The sequence below is a fragment of the Xiphophorus couchianus genome, chromosome 13 (assembly GCF_001444195.1).
Source record: "Xiphophorus couchianus chromosome 13, X_couchianus-1.0, whole genome shotgun sequence".
In the NCBI taxonomy this organism is placed as follows: Eukaryota; Metazoa; Chordata; class Actinopteri; order Cyprinodontiformes; family Poeciliidae; genus Xiphophorus; species Xiphophorus couchianus.
The window spans coordinates 28463993-28485616 of NC_040240.1; the positions used below are offsets into that span (position 1 = coordinate 28463993).

Here is a 21624-nt window from a genome sequence, read left to right on the forward strand (position 1 = left end):
AAAATTCTTAAACAATGTGATGTGCACCCGGTCAATCAATACTTTGTAGAACCAACCTTCAGTGCTGATCCAGCTGCAGGTCGGTTCCTCCAGCTGCTTTGCATTTCTGCAGATCTTGTTGCTCATTCTTCTTCACTAAACAGCAGATTTGATGGAGAGCATCTGAACACATTTTCAACTGAATTTAAACTCTGTCTTCTGATCTATACTCCACTGCAGGTCCAGCATGTTCTAGTAACACTATGAACCAGAACCTCAATTTGTGATCAACTTTTTTTCTTTTGTGGTATTGAGAATGTTGTAATTTTATTTTAAAGGATCAGATTATTTAAAAGTTGTTGCCACATTGTCTAACAAAGGTGAGGTATATTTTCTCTCAGGAGCAGGACACTCAGGTTATCTTAATGATTATTAGAAAACACTATTATTTGTTCACACTCAGTGCTATGGCAACATTGATGGTGAGTGTTCTGTACTTGTGTAGCACTTCATCAAGTCCAGAGGACTCCAAAGCACTTCACACTTGGTTTGAAATTTGGATGAGAACTGAGGGCAAATATTCAAAAGAATTTCAGATATGAATTAATTTCAAAGCTTAGTTCCTGTTGTTACCAACTGGAACAACACATCTATTCTCACATCTCAACAGATATGAGAATAGAAAAAATATGAAAAGGAATTTGAAGGAGATAAAGGGGAATGTTTCGTGGGATGTTGTGGAACCAGATGTCTCCGCAGGCTGGGAGTGTTTCCAGAACTCCCCTCATTTTCAAAGGTGCTGTTAAAGTGTGTGTCCTTCTCCTTTTGAGGGTAGTTTGTGCTGTGATATAAAATTTTAAAAAAATAATAGGAAATGAATAAGAAGCCTGCTGAGTGTTTACTGTTCACATGTTAACAGTGGATTTACAGGCAGATGTATGTTAATGTAAGCTTCATTACCTCAGCTGTACCTGAGATAAAGTTCCCTGAAGAATAAGGACAAATAACATTTTTATTATACAGCAACTTTCATGTATCAGAGCTGAAAATTATCCATAAATTTGGAATGGAAGCTGTCCCACAGCATTACTGATCCTCCACCATACTTCTCCACAGACTCCCTCAACTGTTTTGGTGTTAAATACAATTTTTCTCTCATCCTTCTGACCAAAGCTCAGTTTTAAACCAACTCCATGTTTACTCCCATCACCACTCCTGCACAATCTGTTAGCATGCAGGTACATCTAATGGTTTCTATGAACACCTGATGATGTCACTATTTGCTATGACAATATAATTGAGAATCATCATATAGCCTAGCGACCAGTGGCTAAAATTCATGGGCATTTAAATTTGATTTTCTACACATTTACTAGTACTGGTAAGAAATATGTAGAATTTTTGCACACAAGCTATAGTTATACATGTAAAATGATCACTTGTGGTCATTATCCAGTGTAAGAACTACCTACCTGAAGTTGAGCCCCATAAAATCTTTATAGTCTTGGCATATTTTAGGATGCCACAAGTTACAAATAATGTTTTATTAGATTAAAATTAGTTCCATTCATTTTACTAATAATACCCTCTTAGACCTCAGCTGTTTTCACAAATTATCTTTTTGTTTTATTCCATCCTGTTATTCCTCCCACCCACCGACCAGGCTGAATGTTTCAGAGTTAAGAAGTCAAAGATGACAGTAGTGACCATAAAAAGGACAGTTTTTATTCGGGTTAATGTACAGACGTGTGTGACATGGCCTAGCGGTAGCGGTGCAGCTGCAGGGTGTTGCGCCTCTTCCAGGCGGCACGGCGGGAGCCTCCGATGGTCAGATGGAACTTGTGGCCCTTGCCCAGGCCGCGGCTCTTCTTTCCTGCAGAGGTCAGGCCGCGCATCTCCCTGTGCTTGTGCACGGCCTTTGTGATCCACTGGGTGTCTGGGTTGCGTCTGACGGCCTTGTGGAAGGGGTCGATCAGAATCACCTCGAAGAACTTGTAGGTGGAGTCCTCGCCCACCCAGTAGGAGTTGAGAACTCGCAGCGCTCCACAGTGACGACCAGCGCGCTCCTGAGGGAACAATCACACACCCATCCAGGAAACAGTTATCAACACAGGAAACTCAGATGCAGAAAGAGCATAGATAAAGTCCAGACCCTGACATGTTCCTGCTTTGTGGCTGATAAATGACACTAAGCTGCTGCAGATTAACTTTATATTAAAAGGATGAGATGATGCTTTAGAGATTCCAGAGAACATCCTACCGAGGGCAGTTCTGAGCTGGACGGACTCAAATCAGTAACCGTTAACCTGACGATAATTTAATACTGTCAACACAAACTGAGAAGCTTAAAAACCCAAAGCGTTTTGGTTCCAACATGTCACAGAATCAAACTCTGCTTCTTCCAGCAGGGAGGAAATATTTACACCAGAGTGAAGTTCTACAAGGATCATGACGGTTGTGCTGCTTTTTGTGTCACTGTATCAGGAAAAAGTGTTTAGAGGTCATTACATGTCAACCTGCATCAGATTAAGAAAAACAAAAAAACACAACCCTGCTAAAGCTGATATTTTGCTCAGTTTTAGAGATGCTGCTCATCTTAACCTAAAATGTTTCCTTCAGAGTAGAGGTTGATAAGTCACATCGTTTATCTTTTGTTGTGATTAATTTATTAGAAGAACTCTGATTTAATTCTGTCACAATAAATTCTAATTAATGTTTAACAAGAACAACAAAAATGTCAGTTTTACTGTTTTCTCCAATTGTTCAGTAAAGTATCAATAAATCAAAATATTTTGAAAATGTAAATAAATACAGTTACTGTACAGTTTTAGTGACATAAATCAGACTTCTTCATGTGACTGGTGTCCTAACGAAGCAAATTACAGAAGGGAATGTTTTTCAGCAGCAGTGTGTGTGTGTGTTTGCTGAAACTGAAGACACTGTGCCAAAGTACTATCAAATAGTTCTTATTGTCACTTATCACAACAGTACCACAAAATATTGTGGTGAAACTTGTAGTCCATATCACCCAGCCTAACCAGTTATAAAACCAACGTGTGAAATCATTCAGGAAGATCTTGCATGAACAATCTGTGGGTCAATGGTTCGATTCCCAGGCTGCTTCCGTCAGCCTGCCAGGGCAGCTGTAGCTGCTATACAGTAACTAGCCATCATTGGTATGTGAATGTGACCTTTGAGATCTCAGTTTGACATCAAGGAGCATTATAAATAAGATTATTACTGTTGCCTACCCGTGACCACACACACACACACAAAAAAAATCATTCTACTAAAAACTGGTTTCCATTTCAGCAACAAGGTTTTACGGTAGAATTAGAAAGTGGCCTGTATCTGGTTTTACAGTTTAAGTAATTCTATTAGTCTAAAGTCATTTAAATGTGACTTAATGTTTATCTTATTGGTTCATTGAGTTTTAACAGTCTAATGCCCTTACCACATCTTTACCTTCTAAAATGTTGTTACATTAAACAAGCTTCAAGTAGATGTGAATACATGTACGATGTAGAGCAACAGAGGCAGTGCCACATGCATGGTGCATGGAATGAAACTGCGACAACGCTAAATATGCAAAGAGACACCGCCGCTCTATTCTTGGAATTTGTATATCAATAACTAACCTGTGGATTTAGATCGAATGGTTATGGTGAACCTTTTGTTGCCGTTACAAATTTCAGCTACACAAACCAACTGGAGATCTTCCAGGCTGAAGTGAGCAGGACGTCCAGTCAGGTTTTAAAGCTAGACATCTACTTCAGTCATCTTTTATAACCTTCATTGTTACGTACTGAACTGTTTAAAAAACAGCAGATTTAATTTCTCCAGGACAGTTTAAATGATCAGTCATGTCTCTACTTCCCATCTGTTCTCGTTGGATAAATTGAACAAATTCCAGTTTGTTTCAATGGTTAGGTCATGTGGTGTACATGGCCCACCATAAATACTTACTTTGAACAATACACTGCTTTGTAATAAACCAGCAGATGATGTCTAACCCTGTAAGAACCACTGCTGCAATATTACAATATTTCCAATTCAAACTAAAGAAGATTTATTTACAAAAGTTGACTTTTCTTGTTTGTTTGTTTTTTTTTACCGAAACTTAGAGAACTTGACCCCCTACTGTTCAGTCTTCAATTATGTGGATGGGGAATCTGCAGATAAGTCCCACCGCCAGGTCACAGTATACCACACCCTGAAACACATGGACTGAGCAGGATGTTCACTGAACCACAAGGGAGCTAAATGTATTTCCAGTTTATCTTTGGATGATCATTACAATGTTTTTCAACATTGTAATGATTGGAGTTTTCTGGTCGATAACAAATTATTAGAAAGCCTGACCTGCCGATTGAAAATTTTTTTAAGTCTCAAAAGTTATTAAATATATTGACAAAGTGGCTAAGTTGGACCAGTGGGATAACTAATATTAACCGTTTATGTGCAAACATATCCCAGTGAGTCCGTAAGAAAAGTAGATAAGATCCATTTCACATGCAAGAAATCAGGGCGAATTTATGTGTGTAGTTCTTATTTCTGAGAAATATTTGTACAAAATACCCGAATAATTTTGTACTATATTCAATATTATCTTTTCATAAAACTTTACAAAAGCAAAGTAAAAAAATATCTGAACACATTTTCACCTCTACTGTTCAACAAAACCACCTAGCTTGCTGAAATATATTTTTTGTCTGGGTCTTTCAGGGTTAAAGGTCAAATAGCTATAAAGTGTTGAGCCTGGAGTAGTTGTGATGAATAAGAGCTGTTTTTCTCTTGGGCCTCCTCTGGTTAACCCTGAGCTCTAAAACTTGTTTTATCAAATGGAAATGACAGAACTAGACATCTATTCCATGTCAATGTGTCGTTGCAACACGACGCTGGACTGATAGTTGGGACCAGGTTGGTGAAATGCATCTTGTTCTCATACCTCAGCAGTGGACTGCAAACTGCGGGCGAATTTGAGCTGGTTCACACCATGATGCACCGGCTTGCCGTAGGTCGCTCCCTTAGGGACGGGGCGTTTGCGGCCACCACGGCGCACTCTGACGCGGTAAATGACGTAGCCTGAACGAAAACAGAGCATAGTTAAAGTTAGCACCGATGATGAGCGGTCAACATTAAGTCCATGGGGAAGTACCCACCCTGCTTGGCTTTATAGCCCAGCCTGCGAGCCTTGTCAGGCCTGGTGGGTCTGGGGGCCCGATGGAGGTTGGACAGCTGACGGTACTGCCAGCAGCGAACACGGAGCAGGAAGCGCATCACATCAGACTGCTTCTTGCGCCACAACTCCTGCATATACCTATAGGCTCCCATGTTGACTTACCTAAAGGAGAGAAATATTTCAGACAATGTCAACTCAGAACTTTGCCGTTAGACATGGCAGCTTAAAGAGTTCCAAAGGAATCAGACTGGCTGTAATCTGAAGCCTGGGACTACACATGGCTTCATACAGTCTGATGTCAGATTCCTCACAACATGGCTCATTCTTTTTACACACACCTTAACGCACAAAGTCATACAGACATGGCTTTGTGCTTGTTAGGTACTTCAAATAAGATGAAGTACCTAACAAACATCAATAATCGGAATCAATGTGTTCTATTGCCAATGGATAACTGATCCACGTTCAACTACATGCTACAAATAAAACCGCAGTGTTAGCCGCTTAGCTTAGCGCCACCACCTTTCTCGAGGTTAACATTTAGGACACTGCGCCACAAACTATAACCCATAAAAAGACAACGAAATCAGGGTACAATTAAAATGTTCTGTATTTAAATAAATCTTGCACCTAGCGCTTCAGCAACAAGAATGCTAATGGCTACCAGTATGCACGTCCAACTAAAGACTTTTAATCACAGAATTCACAATATTTATCACAAAATAGCCGACATGTAAAGACAATAACGAACATCCGAATCTATCCCCTAAGTTGGACAGGCAGATGAATCTATATAAACAATGATTTTTGTGGATTGTGTTTGCTTCAGAAGTATAGGATTTCTAGCTTACTTGATGGCGTACCAGCCGGAAAGAGAGAGAGATTTTACCCAGCATGCTTTATGGCAGTACGTTTCCTTTCCGGTGTTCATGGGAAATGTGGTTTTTCAATTATTCACTTTATGTATATATATTTTTTTATTATTCTTTTTATGCTTTTCTATTTATGAACTACTTTTACTGTTTCGTTTGATTAAATCAAATTACGTCTTCATGATGTACGGGCTAAAATATCTACTTCACATTACGCGCATGCGCTGTGAGCAAACAGCCAATGTAGCTACAGAATGGATACACCGGCTTTTTATTGTGCTTTTACAGACAATTTCCGGCTTCGTTCACCTTGACAAATTTATTTTATGTGTAGATATCGTGAACAAAAAGTTTATTCGTAGCTCTACTTTTATTGGTGTGTTTATATCACGCAGCAGGAGACGATAATGCTAAGTTGCTAGCTGGAAACAGAGTACTTGCTGCTAGATGGGAGCTTTTCTGCTTCTTTAAAAGGAAGTTTTTCTCGTGTGAATACAAGTGGAACATGCCAACCAGCCGTGACCGTCAGTAAGGACCCGCTTTATCTTCTCTCAACCCAGGCTCGAAATGGGAAAAGGTTGTAAAGTGGTGGTGTGTGGCCAGGCAGCGGTTGGGAAAACAGCCATTCTGGAGCAGCTGCTGTATGGAAACCACTGTGTGGGTAAGCAGGGTTCTGACTCCCAGGCAACAAACACTAATTACAGCGACTTTTCCTTTATTTACATGAAATATTACGTTAAACTTCACTGACCTACTTGAGAATACAGTAACTGACATTTTAATTGAGCACAGCCTGTGTTTGTACAGATTAAAAATCTCATACTGAATAAAATAGACATCCTTTACTATCCCTCAACGGGGAAATTCAGGTGCGACGCAGCTGGTAGGAAACTATGACGGCGTATTAGGACCTTTGTAGATTTTTTTTTTAAATAAGGGTATATTTCCGCCAAAAACACGGAAATTTAGAGAATAATCTTAGAAATTTTCTATAAAACGTGAACATTTCTATTTTGAAAAATTGAACATTTAGACTTTTTTGTAAGTCCGATGTTTTCATGTATTTATTTCTAGAAAATTTCTGAGATTAACCTCACATTTCTGAGTTTTTGTTGGCGTAAATTTACGGGGGTATTTTTCCAAGAAAATTTCAGCGATTTTATATATATATATATATATATATATATATATGTAATTTTTTTATTTACTTTTTTATCTGCAGTGGTCCTAATATGCCCTAATGTGACAGCATTGCTGTGGGACAGTGTTGTTATAGCTGCTGAAAGACTGGCTGTGTCTTCCTGTTGGTGTCCAGGCTCTGAGTCCAGTGAGACGCAGGAGGACGTGTACGTGGCCTCGGTGGAGACCGATCGAGGTGTGAAGGAGCAGCTGAGGCTTTACGACACCAAAGGACTTCAAGACACTCAAGACCTCCCGAAGCACTACTACTCTGTGGCCGACGGCTTCGTGCTGGTTTACAGTGTCGACAGCCTGGAGTCCTTCAAGAAAATTGACTTCCTGAAGAAGGAAATCGACAAGTCCAGAGACAAGAAGGAGGTGATGCTTGTTGGCTGCACTTACACCTCACCTCAAAAATACTTCTGATACAGGGTCAAACCACAGCCAACAGGTCAGAGAGAAAAGTGTGTAGGAGTTTAAAGCAGGGTTAGGTTCTACAACAACATTCCAAGCTTTGAACATTTCCTAGAGTTTTGATCAATCCATCATCTGACCAGAGAGAGGATGACCTGCAGAGATAACTCTGGAGGAGCTGCAGAAAGCTATTGCTCTTTAGTTGTGTACGCCAGCAAGAGGAAAGCCATAACCCTGCACATTACCCTGAATACACCATCTGAATGGTAGTGACAGCATCATGCACTGGGGATGCTTTTCTTCTGCAGGGAGAGGGAAGCTGCTTAGAATTAACAGAAAGATGGATGGAGCTTAAAACAGGTACAATGGAATCATTTAGATTAAAGCATATTTATTTGTTAGAATGGCCTACTTAAAGTTCAGACCTAAACCATGGAATCTGTGGCAAGACTGTATCTGTTGTTGCTAACAGACACTCTTCATCCAGTGGAATGGTGAAAAGAGCTGCTTTGTGAGGCAGAAGTTTGAAAACTGCTGTTCTGAGGAGGAGCTGCGCCTCAAAGGCGGGGCTAGGTCCACCCAGGCGTTTTTCACAGGGAACATATGAAAGAATCAAGGCAAACACACCAGGTGTGTTTTTGATGAGGGAATAAAATTCTAACATGATGTAAAGGTTAAAAAAGTAGATTTTACATAACAGTACGTCTTTAATCGAATTATATTTTGACCAGATAAAATGCATTTTTGCGTTATCTCTGGTTACACTCTGACTAAATGGTAAAATGGCCTGCCATAGAACCACAGAGGTTCCTACCCTGCGCTCTTGAAGCCGTAGGAACATCACGCATGTGCTAAGACCTGATCTGAGAGTTACATGTGCTGCTTGCTAGGTTGCTGAGCTTTCTGTGAGCAGTGCTCCACGTAGGCTTACTAAACATGTGTTGTGTTGCCAGGTGACCATCATCGTCCTGGGGAACAAAAGCGACCTGACCGAGCTCCGTCAGGTGGAGCAGGAGGTGGCGCAGCAGTGGGCGCGGGGGGAGAAGGTGAAGCTGTGGGAGGTGAGCGTGACGGAGCGTGGCTCGCTCATTGAGCCCTTCATCCAGCTGACCAGCCGGCTGACGCAGCCGCAGAGCAAGTCGGCCTTCCCTCTGCCTGGACGCAAAAGCAAAGGCACAGCCTCTAATGACATCTGAGAGGCCCAGCCCACCCGGACCCCCAACTCAACCAGTTTACACTCCTCTGCAGTGTTAACCATCTTGCATACAGACTTGATTCTTTGATTCTTAAACATGGCAGCATGTGGTTGGTCAGGTAGAGCAGCTTCCTGTCCCACTAAGGTTGCTGTAATAGAAATCATAATGCAATATGTGAACTGATATTAGTGAGTAGATTTCTGATTAATATTCATGTCTGCAGCTAATTAATTTCCTCCTGCTGCTGATGGCGTGAGGCTGAGGTTGAGACTGATCCAGTTTGAGCTTTGAGCATCCAAATCCCTAAAAGGGACTCTGCTGCCCCCTGCTGGATGATCCAGAGTTGCTGCTATCAGTAGAGCTGGTAACCGTAGAGATGGCTGGACTGAGAGGCCTGACCCTGGTGTAGACGTGTGAGCGGCTGCTTGCAAGGCGGCGTGTTTTAAAGGTTGTGATCAGAATATTGCTGAACCAGGCGACACACAACTGGAGGCCAATCCCAGTTCAGCCTGGGCTGGTGTGATGACACTTAAATGACTTAAAAGCAAAATGTAGCTGTTTTTAAACCTGGACTGCACTGATAGTGATGTTAACTCGAGTTTCATTATTTTGATTGTAAGATAAATTAAAAGCAGCTGGTAAATTGTCAGTGTTCATTCAGCAGGTTAGTATTGTTTCTATAGGCTAATATGCTGTTAGTCAGGCTGTCTGACCAGTTGTAGGTCTCAGTGTTGCCTCCACAAGAGGGACAGGTACAACAGAGTCTTAGTACCAGAATAAAAAATTGGTTATTTTTTTTCAATTACAAGAAGTAAAGTCATTTTGTGATGGAATATTGCCAGAAGAAACTGGTAAAATAACTAGAAAATGTTGTTTAAATAAGTGAAAGCTATGATAAAATTATCAAGACCTCATGCGAGCAACTCGTCTAGTCTGTGAGGATTTTCTTCAAAATAGTCAGTTTGCACAAGTCCTGCTACTGATGATATTTGGATGCTGATGTGTTAAAAGATGAAGGTTGTCCCATTTGGAGAATGGAGACCAAAGTATAACGTCACAAGATGCTAAGCATTCTTGAATTCATTTTTTGTGTTTGTGTTCTCATAAAATTACAACAGTCTCCGAATATCACAACTTTATTCTCGTATTAGATTTTTTTTCATGTCTTTGACTTTATTCTCATGACTTTTTTGTCGTACTTTATTCTTGCATTACTTAGACTTCACTGATGTACGACTTTTTTCTTGCAATATTACAAATTTATTCTTGTAAACGTATTTATTTTTCTTAGCCTGGCTCTAATCCTCTGTCTATGACAGGTACTGCTATTTGCAAACAAACTTGTGTTTCTTTTTAGTTGGCTGCTGTTAGCTAACTAGTCAGCAACCTGCAGCCACATGTGGGCTGAGGCGGTCCTGCTCTGCTCTATTATTCTCTTAAATAAAGGAAATAATAAAGAAGAAATGGTTCTGGGACTTCAAGGACAGTTTGAGGGCAGATTTTAGAGGTTTTATAACTTTGATACGGGGAACCAGTCCCTTCAAGAGCCCTGTTATTCAGAGACATGTTTCATGGGAAGGCTAGGAGTTTAATAGACTCATCAGTGGAAGAAAGAATGATTTAGATTGAGTAGATGAGCTGCAGAAAGTTCATCATTGATAACAAAAGCGATATTCCTCTGGTCCTCTGGTAGGACTCAGCTCTCAGTCCGGTTCATGTCCACCAATCACAGCCTAGCAGCAATAACCTTCCTGCTACTCCCTTTACTCTATGAATGGTTGCTGTGTGTGTGTGTGTGTGTGTGTTTTGACCAGGCTGCTTACTTCTGTTAGACTTCAATGTAGAAATAATCAGTGTTTAGATGAAATATTTATTTTTTAACTAATTTATATTTGTCACTTTAATGAGCCACATTTGTGAGGATGGCGTCAGGGTGAATGAGCCGTGTTAGCATGTTAGCATTGAACGTGCTGCTAGAGCACAGAGTGGGCTAATGATGCTCTCTGTACCGGATCACAATAAAGAGACGATCGCACCGGACTTCTTGGTTTTGTTTAATTCTTTCAAAGGGAGAAACAGAACAGTCCGAACACAAATCACAACCAACATCCATCCACACCTAAACATGTCTACATGAGTGAATCAACTTCACGTTCTGGAGGAGAAGCAAACACCAAACATCTGACTGGTAGTCATGGCGACTCCAGGAAGCAGCCATCCTGGAGCTCAGGCTACAACATGGGGTTACAGTCGGGCTGCAGACAATTTAAAATACAATAAACAAGTTAAGACTTTAGCTGCAAGGTAAAAATCCCCCCACCCCAAACATACACACACACACCTTTGCTACAAATCAACTCCCACCCAACCCCCCAGTTGTCCCAGCAGTGGCCGCTCTGCTGATCATGTGGCGTAGCGTTTGGTCCACTGTTTGGCTATCCTGTCGTGTTCTGGTCTGTTTGTGGTGTACTGTGTGGCGATGCTTCCCACCAGGGGGTCCGCTGTCAAAACATAAGCACAACATCAGTGTGGACCAGTGATGGGGGGAACCACTGAATGTCATCAGAGAAAGTGTTGAGTGCTATAGATCTCTCACCAGGGTTGCAGTCGGTGAGCAGGGAGCAGATGGACAGCAGGACCTTGGAGATGGTGAGGGCAGGACTCCAGTTGTCCTTCAGGATGTCCAGGCAGATCACACCCTGGCTGTTGATGTTGCAGTGGTAGATCCTGGTGCGGAACGTCACCTGATGACACACACAACGCCCCCGTGAGAAACCGTGAAACTCCACAGAAACAAACCACCTGTTTGGTTCTGTTCCACCTCAGAACCGGATCAGAGTCCGAACCAGTCTGATCCGACAGACTGGACTGTCATGACCAAGTCCTACAAGGTAATTGCCACAATTTCACACTTTGAAAGTTTTTTTTCTAAGGATGAAGTGTGCCCTCTGGTGGAAAACCCGAACATTACACATCTAAAATAAATGCAGCTTATGGGCTCTATGAAATTCTTCTTCCCACTATGGCATAATAGGGGCAATGTAAATAGAAAAATACATTTAATTCAGCCAAAAAAATTAAAAAGTTGAACATTTTCAAGATTTTTTTTTGAGAATGCATCGTCCAGCAAAATATGCCAACATGACATGCCTCCATCCATGTTTCCAGTTTTAATAGTTTTCAAAATTGGTCTGATGTAATCTTCTAATTTTAAATTTTATCTTTTCACTAGCTACGAGGGCTAATCTTCATAACTAATAGAAATCAATTTGTAATCTTTATAATGGTTCTGGTGAATTTTGTGAACTAAACAGTCCTTTCAGTAATATTCTGATCTAGTGAATGTGTGTGTATTGTGTAGAATCCTTACCTTGGGGGGTTTAAAGGGGTAGTCTGGTGTGAAGGCGATGTCCAGGAAGAACACTCCTCCCTCATACGCGGAGCCCGGGGGGCCCAGGATGGTGGACCGCCACTCATAGATGTTGTCTCCTTTAGGGCCGGCACTGTCGAGACACACACACACACACACACACACACACACACACACAACCGGTCCTGATTGGCTTCAGTTCACACAAGGTCAGAGGGCAAACCTTCCATCAGAGTCCAACAACCTGGAAATGTAACTGAAGCTATGTTTCTGTACTTTAACTGGGTTTATTAGAAGTTTGTAGAATGGATGCTGCAGCATTGATCAATATCTGAACTGATTGCCATTCCTGCTGCTATGCAGGAACCTGATATAATCTCTTGGCATTAGAATTTATTAAAGCTTCCTTAAAGGCTAAATCAAATGCTTCTAGAGCCACAAACCTTTGAAAAACAGAAACATCCTCTAATTTTTGACATATTTTTACTACAGCAAAGGAAATCTGTTGGAATTTTTAAACTGCAACTTCAATATTCCCATTTTAATATTTTAAGATAAAGAAAAACTAAACTCTTAAAAAGATGACGATTATATTTTCTGATATTTGCACAGTTTCAAAAATTAACATATTAAACCAGCCAAATCAAGTTGACCAATATTGAGAATCTTTGACCCAGTCAGAGTTTAGTGTTATCATTTCCATCCGTCTGATCTGAGCTGCTCCGTTCAGCAGCACGTCGCTGTGAGGAAACACTGTCACTATCGCTGCCGTCAGAGGGACCGCCTCTTAGTGCACAGACTGCTGCAGGAGCAGTCACAAAAAACTGAATGCTTAAAGGAGAAGCAACTCTACCCAGGGTTTAACCTTTGAACCTGAATGAACACACAGGAGCTCATTGTTTACAGCTTAGAGCAGGTTTTGCATAACTTCATTCACTCGTGTTCCCACACACACACGCTGACATTTGGTTCTGAAGTACCTCACACTGAGCAGACACACCTGAACACACTGCAGCAATTAGCTTCTTCATCTCTTCAGCACCAGATCAGATACAGTCATCAGCGCCCCCTGGCTACAGGTCAGAAACAGCCTGGGGCTCTGGCCCCCTACCTGCAGCTTGTTAGGAGGAAGATGACATGATGGAAGGACATTCGTCTCCTGAAGGAAAGGCTGACTGCAGTAGAAGGTCAGCAGAGTAACATTAGGAGCATGAAGTCTGTAATAGTTTTGGTCAGATTTGCAGCCACGTCAGCATAAACCAGGTTAATGTTGCGTTCTATTTCTGCCCGCATGTGCTCCAGCTCCTCTTCACACCCCCAACCTGCTTTTGTTACTGGGCCTGCAGGCAGGAACTGCTTGGATGTCTGCAGCGTTCACGTCTCAAAACATTGATCAGGAAAGTTTCCATCCAAATGTCTGAGAGCTGCTGGAGGGAAGAACGGTTTCAAATCAGACGGAACACATTCCCATCCAGCCCCATTTACCCTGACACCAACAAAGAAAATCCAGTGTATGTCATCTACTTTCAGTATGACTGATTCTGTGGATGCACAACAAGGAGAGTCTGTCTGACATACAAATATTTTAAAATATCTTTTTTGAGCTTCACGTCATCTTATATGTTACTCCCTCATGAAAAACATACCTGGAGTGTTGCCTTGATTCTTTCATGCATATTTGAGGAATCTTTAAGTCTCCATGGCAACCACTCAGCTGTACAAAACGCCTGGGAGGACCTAGCCTCGACTTCATGACACAGCTCTTCCTCTGAGCTGAAGCTTTTAAACTTCTGAGCTTCTGCCTCACAGAGCAGTGAATCCACATCCTGAACCTTAACCAGGTTAAAGGTCAGGATGGGCTAAAGTTTAGTATTGGAGGAAACCCTGTCAGAGGCAGCAGGAGTCCTAGGACTGAGGTCAAAGTTCACCTTCCAGGTGGGCAGATTTGAGACTGAACCAGTCTGCAGATTCACATTTCTCCACATCAGTTCTACACAAGCTGAAAGCGCTGAGATCTTCCCATCTTGATGTTAGGAGATTTTAGCTGCAGATGTGTTCTTCATTACCAATGATCAATCATTCACTAAAGAAATGCTGTTATTACATTTTAGGAAATACTTCCTTATTTGAAAAGGAATTGAATTATTTTTTATTTGCATTATCTTATGCATTTCTAATATTGTATAATATAAGATTAGGCAGTTCAATTAAATATCTTAAGAATGCACCAATTTATTTCATACAAATATTTGATTGTCAGAATAATTGATAGATTGATTACTAAAATAATCATTATCTGTAGCCCTAACCTAATGCTTTTTATTTGACTGATGACTACACATTCAACTGAAATCAGTTTGTCAGCCATGTTGGATGGGTGGAGTTACCAATCATGCTGGCAGATTCTGGTTATATTATTATTATTATTATTATTATTCCAGTTGGTAATTGAACATTCTGATCTATGATCTGCTTCCATGTGTTTTTGTTGGAGAATCACCTGGAAACCTGTTTGGGGTTCTCAACATGTGGTTCAGGGGATTTTCTGCTGCTGTAGAGCATAGAAATAAAAACACCAATAAAAAGTCAAACAGATGAACTTTGAACTGGAAGTGGGCGATATGGACTTAAAGTTTTATTATGATATTGTGTGGAACTAGTCTGTAACACTTGGAATTGCAATTTATTGTGACAAGGTTGAATCAAAATCAACTTATTGCGAAATTTATGGCAATAAGTGATGCATGGTACGATAAATGCCCAGCCCTGCTGTGAACCCAACCAGCTGTACTGAACAGAACCTGGTCCTGTAGACTGGTTCTGTGCTCACAGTCTGTTAGCCACACTGAAGTCACTTTTGCAGTGTTTTAAAAAAATTAAGTTTCCACTATTCTTTTCCTCCAAACTCCAAATAAAAAAAAATACGTAAGATGTGAAAAATGTTCAGGTCTATGATTAGATTTGTAAGGAAGTGTAACAACTATAAATTTAAATATACTCACACATTCATGTTTTCAACAGCCATCAGTTCAACACACCTGTAACATGTTCCCTTCATGTCTGACCCAGCTGCAGCTGCTGCTTCACTGACTCAGTCTTTCCACAAGCAGCTGCCAACGTGCTGAGCCAGCCGGGCCGAGTGGCGCAGGTTCTGCTGCAGCGGGTGGCCCCAGAACCGCATTACCCCACCATGACACAGACACACAGCAGACACTAGCAGCGCTGCTGCAGCACTAGATACACCTCAACCCAGTGACGGGAACTTTCACCTTTTAAATGGTGTGGAGGCGTGTGTGTGTGTGTGTGTGTGTGTGCCGCTCAGAGCTCAGCTGCTTGTTGAGGTAACAGGGCCAGCCACTTCCTCTACAGAGAAGAAGCTGTTCGGAAACCTCAGGGCTCCGACAACACAGCCTGTAGCACACCGCCCTGCTCATCAGCTACTGGCCTGCTGCACTTCGGAAAGACGATGTCAAACTGCTATATATGCCAGTTCTGGCTTTATTGATTTAGGGGTTATCTCATATTTTCCACAGTTTAAGACTGAACAGATCCCAGGATGTTTGGGGGACAGTTAGGAGAACGGTAAAAGAAAGGGAGACTGCATTGGAACAACAGGGGAAAACTAGTAGGATCAGGGCCGTGCGTTCACACCAGCCCTGTTCAGTTCACTGTAATCCAGTTAGTTTGCCTAGAAAGTCCAGTTGGTTTGGGGAGCTGTGAATGTGTAATTGATCTCTGACACGGACTAAAAAAAGTGAGTCCATCTACAAACCTCGGTTTGGGTTTGGTCTAAGTGAACTCTGGTGTGGTTTGAATGCAAAGGTGAACACCAAGTGGACCGGAGACCGCTCCAAAAGTGGGAAGCGGACTGCAGCGCAGGGTATTCTGGGTAAATACAGCCAAAACAAACGTGAGTTAGCGGCAGAAATGACCCTTATGTTTTTATCAAAAACAAAAGAGAAATCCTAAAATCTGACTCTATATTCGTTTACACTGCATGAAGGAAGTCAGAGTCTTCTTCAGAGGTTTTCGTGTCATTTCCTTCAGTGCTTCTTGGTGCAGGAGGTTTATAGTTGTTAAGTGTACATTCAGCCATCTGTACGTCAGAATATGAGTCAGAGTTGTTACAGTGATACCTAAATCCACTAAGTGTCTTCTAAAAGCTCCTGAAGGCTCTCAGGGAGCTAACTGCTGGTCTATAAGCCGTTAGCTCACCTTCCAGGTCTAGACAGGACAACCTCAAGTTCACACACCGGTTATTTAGAGCCGACATTCACCGACAGACCTGTCATTACATCCGACCGGGAAATAAAAGGCATGACCAGAACATGACCCATCCCTGTGCCCTAGACCTGGAGATGCACAGATCGTAGAGAGGAGCAGATCCATGAGTAGAACAGACTGATTACTGCTTTTATTTTCAGGTGTAAAAAGCTGTTTGGGAGGAACTGGTCTTTGCAGAATGAGACACTGCCCTCACCACCTGACATCTACTCTCCCTCTGCTGGTTGCGTGTGTTAAAGCCATGGGTCAGCCTCAAAGAGAACACACACTGAAGCATGCAGAACCTATCTAGATCCACGCTGTTCCTCTGAAGGCGGTTAGTGATTGAATGCTGGTTCTTTAATGATTCATGGTCTTCAGACCTTTGCGGAGGTAGAGAACATCAGTTTCACATGCTAGCATCGGCCCATTGCTAATCACCCAAAATTCAGGAAATCGGGATTCGTTTATCAGTGCACCCCTAATTCAGATTATTCATACAGCACCATGTCACAACACACAGATCCAGTTCTGATCCAGTCATATACTGTAGATTTGGTCAATTCAAATCAACTCACAATCTGCAAAACTAACAAAATCAGTTGGTGGTATAAAGCTAATAGGAAGGAAGAGCTTCCTGACTCACACCCTTAATATTTAACACCTTCTTATTACACATTTGGAGGTGATTCCTGTTAATGTTTACCAACTCCAAACAGATGAGACTGAAATACTATCTCTCACCTGCAGTTCGGAGGAGGATCCAGTGTAATGTCAGCCAGTTCCTTTTGAATTCTGCAAAGAACAATGAAAAAAAAGCAAACAATAAAATATTAAATTTCACATCTTTTAATCAAACAGTCACTCTGAATTAAGACTAATGGAGCCAGAGTACAAAGTCTAATCATCTAAAGCTGGAGGAAAACCGCTACCTTGTTTTGTGATGAGACAAGGCAGGACTAAAGGAGAGGGTTCACCTTTTAGCGCTGGTAGACAGAAGCTTGGAGGTCTTGCTCATGCTGACTTTGCTCTCTCGCTTCTTTGAGGGGTTTACTTCCTGCTGCTGCTGATGATGATGAATGGAAGATGAAGAGGAGGAAGAGCTTGTGCTGGCACGGGAATCTTCATCCGACATACCGAGCCTGGGGGCCAGCAGGAACACAGAGTAAAGCTTTCATGTTTCCATGTAAAACCATCTGTCGACAAGTCATAGGAATAAACGGACTGGAGCCTCGTTTATACACTTAGAGCTCCCTTCTGTAATAGTTCACACAACAAATATACCTCGATATGTATTAATACAGACTGTGCTAATTGTATTAGCACTACTGAAGAGGCCACGAGCCACATTCCGAAGAGTATTGGCCAATCATAGCCAAGAAAAATAAACGCTACCAGACTGGCTGCTTTGCCAATACCGGCCAATAGCGTGTCCAATAGAATTACACAGAGGTAGCTTAGCTTCCCAAGCTTTTTTTTCTTTAAATATTTCAGATTGCTTTATGAAAAATTAACAGATAGGCAGGTTTTCCATGAATAATTTGGAGTTGCATTCCAAAAATCTGAGAACTGGAAAAATGCAGGGAGTTGGGTTCCAAATTTCACATCCACAAATTTCACAGGTTGCTTGGTTGGAGGAGGGCAGATGATTGTCACTGTACTGCACAAGTTCTACAGGAAAGGAATCCAGGGGGAGCGACATGGCCTCCGTGTGTTGGGCCCTTAGAACTGCAGTTTGTAACTTTATATGATATGATACGATTTTTGTGTGTTTTTTAAAATTGTCACAAAGTTGTGACAGTGTAATATAAGACAGAAAAACTGTGAAAAGATTGAGCTCCTCTGCCTTGTCTTTGTGCCGACAACTGCAGAAATACAAAATCAACCAATCAGAGCCAGGAGGAGGGTCTTGGCAATGTCAATCAGCCTTGTGTACACGTTGCTCACACCATCCTTCTTGCTCTCTGCTACACTACAGCTAGTTCCCCACAGCATGGTCACCAATGATGGCAGATGAACAGTTTACCTGAAACGGTAAGCTGTTTCTCCGCCATTAGCACATTTTTCCATTTAGCAGTGTGACAGGAGCTTGATTGACAGAACTCCTGGCTCTGATTGGCTGTTCAGACTGAATACTGTATTTCTGCAGATGGCAGTAGGACCACCGGGAGGAACTCAATCTTTTCTCAGATTATCTCTCATATTATATTGTCACAACATAGTGATAATTTTAACAAATATGCAAACTCATGTTTTTTCTAAAAGTTACATACTGCAGCTTTTAAATGGTAAACACTGGTATTCCCACATTTAAATCCTTATTTTCACTCAGACATAGAGAGCCACCGAGAAGTGATGTACACAATTCATGCAAAGCATTATGGGATATAGGAAATAGGTGGATAGCAACAGGTTGTACAATACGTGTGACGGTAAGTAAGTTGAAGTTACGTCTCATCATCACTGTGGCCATCAGTAGATTTATAAGCTCGGCAGCCATATTGGATTTCAAGGTCTGGGTTGGTGAGAAACCCCACACTTCAAGTCGTGCTTCAGTTGGGTTTTGGTCATTGAATGCACCATCAGGTCTGTGGGGGTTTTAAGTTCCCAGTCAGTTCTGGTTCCGCTGCGCAGACCAGCTGCTCTGGTTTGAGTGTAGCCAGTCCTGCCTGGTTCTCCTGCACACGCGGTTTACATTATCTTTGCGGGAGGTCAGCTGGGAACCTGACTGGGCCGCTTCCACAGCCAGGAATGGACCGAACGGGAACAGCCAACTGGACCCACCGGTTCCCACGTCCTGAACGCACGTTCTCCTTCCACATGAACCCCAGCTAACGCTCGCAGCCCAGCGCTGGTATTTTCAGCCTTGACTGTTTGCGACAAAGGGGACCTTTCGGTGGAGCTGTTCGGTGTTTGGGCCTGGTGGTTCTGGTCGACACCACGGAGGGATACACGGCCGCACATCAGCCCTCCGCTGCCTGCTGAGAGGAGCAGGTCGAGACGGGGTAAAGGAGAGCTCGATAGGGCGACGTCGCCTTTAAACTCTCACCTGTGGTGGTTCGGGAAGTCGTTCCGGTCCAATTAGACAGCCTTTAACATCTCCGACCCTCACTACGACACACAAACCAAACAAACCGTGCGGAAATAAATACGTTTGAACGGCAACAGCCGTCGACTTGCAGCTGATCTGAGTGCAGGCAGCCAGCCACAGGATGGACCGGTTCCGAACCGTCCGCCGCCGCGAGCACGGACATGTTTACAGCCAGAACATGGTCAAAAGGTCCAGCATCTCACAACACCAGCAATATTAATATATGGCTTTAGATACCTTTCTTTGTGTGTGCCTCCGCCGCCTGGACGCACCACTGTCAGAATACTTTAATGAGAAGACGGGAAACTTCCGGTCAACTTCTGACAAATAAAAGCATAACGCCATGATCCAATCATCTGTGGATCTGATTCAGAATCACAATGAGGGTCCAGAACCGAATATCTGCGGCACTTTGCAGAGAACAGCAACAGAAAGGAAAAGAGTTTTCTAAAAAAATAAAAGATGGAAAGTTCTGCCTACTTTCCTGCAGTAAAAGAAGCATGGTGTGCTACAGTGTTTTCTGTACGGAAGGCCAAAAGGGCCACAATTCAAGAAATAAGTCAGAATTAAACACTTAGCTCTGCTGACAATTTACATAAAACTGGAAATAAATACATCAAGTGCATTTTATCTTTACATGTTTTAAATGCTTCTACTCTATTACAGCTATTATGAAAATAATCTTCAGGATTTATTTATGTATTATTGCACACTGAATAGATCCTCACAACTGATTTGCTTAGTTGTAGCCTTAGATAAATAGATGCTTTTTGCTGTGAAAAAGCTCTGTGTTGTGTGAAGTCTGGCTGCCCAGAGCTCCATGGGTTGCTGCCCTTGCCAAGGTCAAAGTTCAACCAAAATGCTGAGCATTGGAGCTGTGACAGATTCAGTCAAAGAGACAGGATATCTATCAAATCACTGCAGGCTGAGCAGAAACACCACACAGCTCTCTGAATCACTGGATCTTCATCATTTTCTGCTCCGTTCTTTTTCTCAGCACACAATTTATTTCTAATGTTGGATTGTTGCATAAAATACTTACAGATTAAACTTGTTCTACTTATTTGTGCTGTACTCTGCTGCGCCTTTGGTAGTGTTTGCAGTTTAGCTCCACAGCGAACGGTGTGGAAGCCCCACTAGCCCAGAGGAGGGATGCTGAGGCTCACTGCGCACACTGATCTGCACATACTGTACATTAGCTACAGTCCTCCAAACTTCATGAGACTTCAAGTAAGGCTGTCTTGTCCAACATCACTATCTGACCTCACTGTTATATTTTTGAATGGTTTGTTAGTTTAAAAAAAAAAAAAAAAAGAACCTCCTAAACCTTGTGAAGAAACTTCTCAGAGGAGCTGAAGCTGTTAGAACTGCTAGGGGTTGACTGGCATCAATTTAATGCCTATAGATGAAGATTAGGATGAAACTTGACATATATGTGAAGATTAATAAGCAAAAATATTTGGCATTAGTGAAGCTTTCAAACAATAAATTAGACTGATTAGAACGTGTAGAAGAGGTGAATTTGTCAGCCTATCCATTTGGCCCATAGTTGTGGTAAGACCCAGGTCAGCAGGTTCTGCAACTTTGGTCATCGCCATAGTTTACTTATGCCTCTGTCCGGCTCTGGACTGAAAGACGTAAGGTAATAAAGATACAAAATCTGAAAACTTACATATTTAGTTCCTCTACTATAGAAATATTTTTTTCTCTAACAGAAAACACTTCACTTATCTGCAGGATTCACACATAATAAAATAAAAAATATTGTGACTTTGGAGGTATTGAAAAATGCCTGCAAATGTTTTTTTTTTTAATCTAAAACGATTAAAATCATTTATTTCCTGATTGTGGTTATTAACAGAACCGAGTGTTAGTTGTCTGCTTTTATTTTGTTGAGTGGGGTACGTACTGTTTCCGGTGTTTTGGTTAACAACCCTGGAGAGAGAACTTAACGCCACCGCTGGATGGCAGCCTGCCCGCTCTCACCGGAAGTGCCGGTCCAGCAGCACTGAGTCCTAATCACAGGATGTCATTAGGACTCGGTGATGAGATTCTGTGATGAGAACGAGATCTGAGCA

The 21624-nt window shown here is 41.9% G+C and overlaps 3 protein-coding genes across 8 annotated transcripts; 1 reads left to right on the forward strand and 2 right to left on the reverse strand.

Annotated features, from left to right (window-relative positions):
* Positions 1–1682: 1682 nt before the first annotated feature.
* Positions 1683–20772, reverse strand: rpl15 (ribosomal protein L15). 2 transcript variants are annotated; one of them, XM_028037237.1, is made up of 4 exons: positions 20762–20772; positions 5142–5323; positions 4928–5064; positions 1683–2045 (listed from the first exon to the last, which is right to left on the reverse strand). In XM_028037237.1, exons 2-4 carry the CDS (start codon positions 5311–5313, stop codon positions 1740–1742), a joined length of 615 nt encoding a protein of 204 aa, XP_027893038.1. In that variant the 5' UTR covers positions 5314–5323; positions 20762–20772; the 3' UTR covers positions 1683–1739. The 2 variants fall into 2 exon arrangements, with proteins under 2 accessions (XP_027893038.1, XP_027893037.1); XM_028037236.1 differs by lacking the exon at positions 20762–20772 and adding an exon at positions 6013–6134.
* nkiras1 (NFKB inhibitor interacting Ras-like 1) lies at positions 6265–10862 on the forward strand. Its single transcript, XM_028037240.1, has 3 exons — positions 6265–6694; positions 7349–7590; positions 8580–10862. The coding sequence occupies exons 1-3, from the start codon at positions 6601–6603 to the stop codon at positions 8820–8822; spliced, it is 579 nt and encodes a 192-aa protein (XP_027893041.1). The 5' UTR covers positions 6265–6600; the 3' UTR covers positions 8823–10862.
* ube2e1 (ubiquitin-conjugating enzyme E2E 1) lies at positions 10864–19939 on the reverse strand. 5 transcript variants are annotated; one of them, XR_003597994.1, is made up of 8 exons: positions 19784–19872; positions 19505–19566; positions 17433–17606; positions 17200–17250; positions 12193–12325; positions 11419–11566; positions 11164–11323; positions 10864–11077 (listed from the first exon to the last, which is right to left on the reverse strand). XR_003597994.1 is itself a non-coding variant. In XM_028037239.1 (6 exons), the coding sequence occupies exons 2-6, from the start codon at positions 17588–17590 to the stop codon at positions 11226–11228; spliced, it is 588 nt and encodes a 195-aa protein (XP_027893040.1). In that variant the 5' UTR covers positions 17591–17606; positions 19784–19897; the 3' UTR covers positions 10864–11225. The 5 variants fall into 5 exon arrangements, 1 of the variants encoding a protein (XP_027893040.1); XR_003597993.1 differs by having other exon boundaries at positions 17433–17597; positions 19784–19871; XR_003597991.1 differs by lacking the exon at positions 19505–19566 and having other exon boundaries at positions 17433–17597; positions 19784–19939.
* Positions 20773–21624: the final 852 nt, after the last annotated feature.

Excerpts from the sequence above, each read along its gene's own strand:
- rpl15 (XM_028037237.1), bottom strand. The coding sequence starts at position 5,313 with ATGGGAGCCTATAGGTATATGCAGGAGTTGTGGCGCAAGAAGCAGTCT. Across the intron at positions 5,065-5,141 it reads GGGCTATAAAGCCAAGCAGG|GCTACGTCATTTACCGCGTC; the intron begins GTGGGTACTTCC and ends GTTTTCGTTCAG. Across the intron at positions 2,046-4,927 it reads GTTTGCAGTCCACTGCTGAG|GAGCGCGCTGGTCGTCACTG; the intron begins GTATGAGAACAA and ends TTGTTCCCTCAG.
- nkiras1 (XM_028037240.1), top strand. The coding sequence starts at position 6,601 with ATGGGAAAAGGTTGTAAAGTGGTGGTGTGTGGCCAGGCAGCGGTTGGG. Across the intron at positions 6,695-7,348 it reads GTATGGAAACCACTGTGTGG|GCTCTGAGTCCAGTGAGACG; the intron begins GTAAGCAGGGTT and ends GTTGGTGTCCAG. Across the intron at positions 7,591-8,579 it reads AGTCCAGAGACAAGAAGGAG|GTGACCATCATCGTCCTGGG; the intron begins GTGATGCTTGTT and ends TTGTGTTGCCAG.
- ube2e1 (XM_028037239.1), bottom strand. The coding sequence starts at position 17,590 with ATGTCGGATGAAGATTCCCGTGCCAGCACAAGCTCTTCCTCCTCTTCA. Across the intron at positions 17,251-17,432 it reads CTGTCTACCAGCGCTAAAAG|AATTCAAAAGGAACTGGCTG; the intron begins GTGAACCCTCTC and ends TGTTCTTTGCAG. Across the intron at positions 11,324-11,418 it reads GCTCACCGACTGCAACCCTG|CGGACCCCCTGGTGGGAAGC; the intron begins GTGAGAGATCTA and ends ATGTTTTGACAG.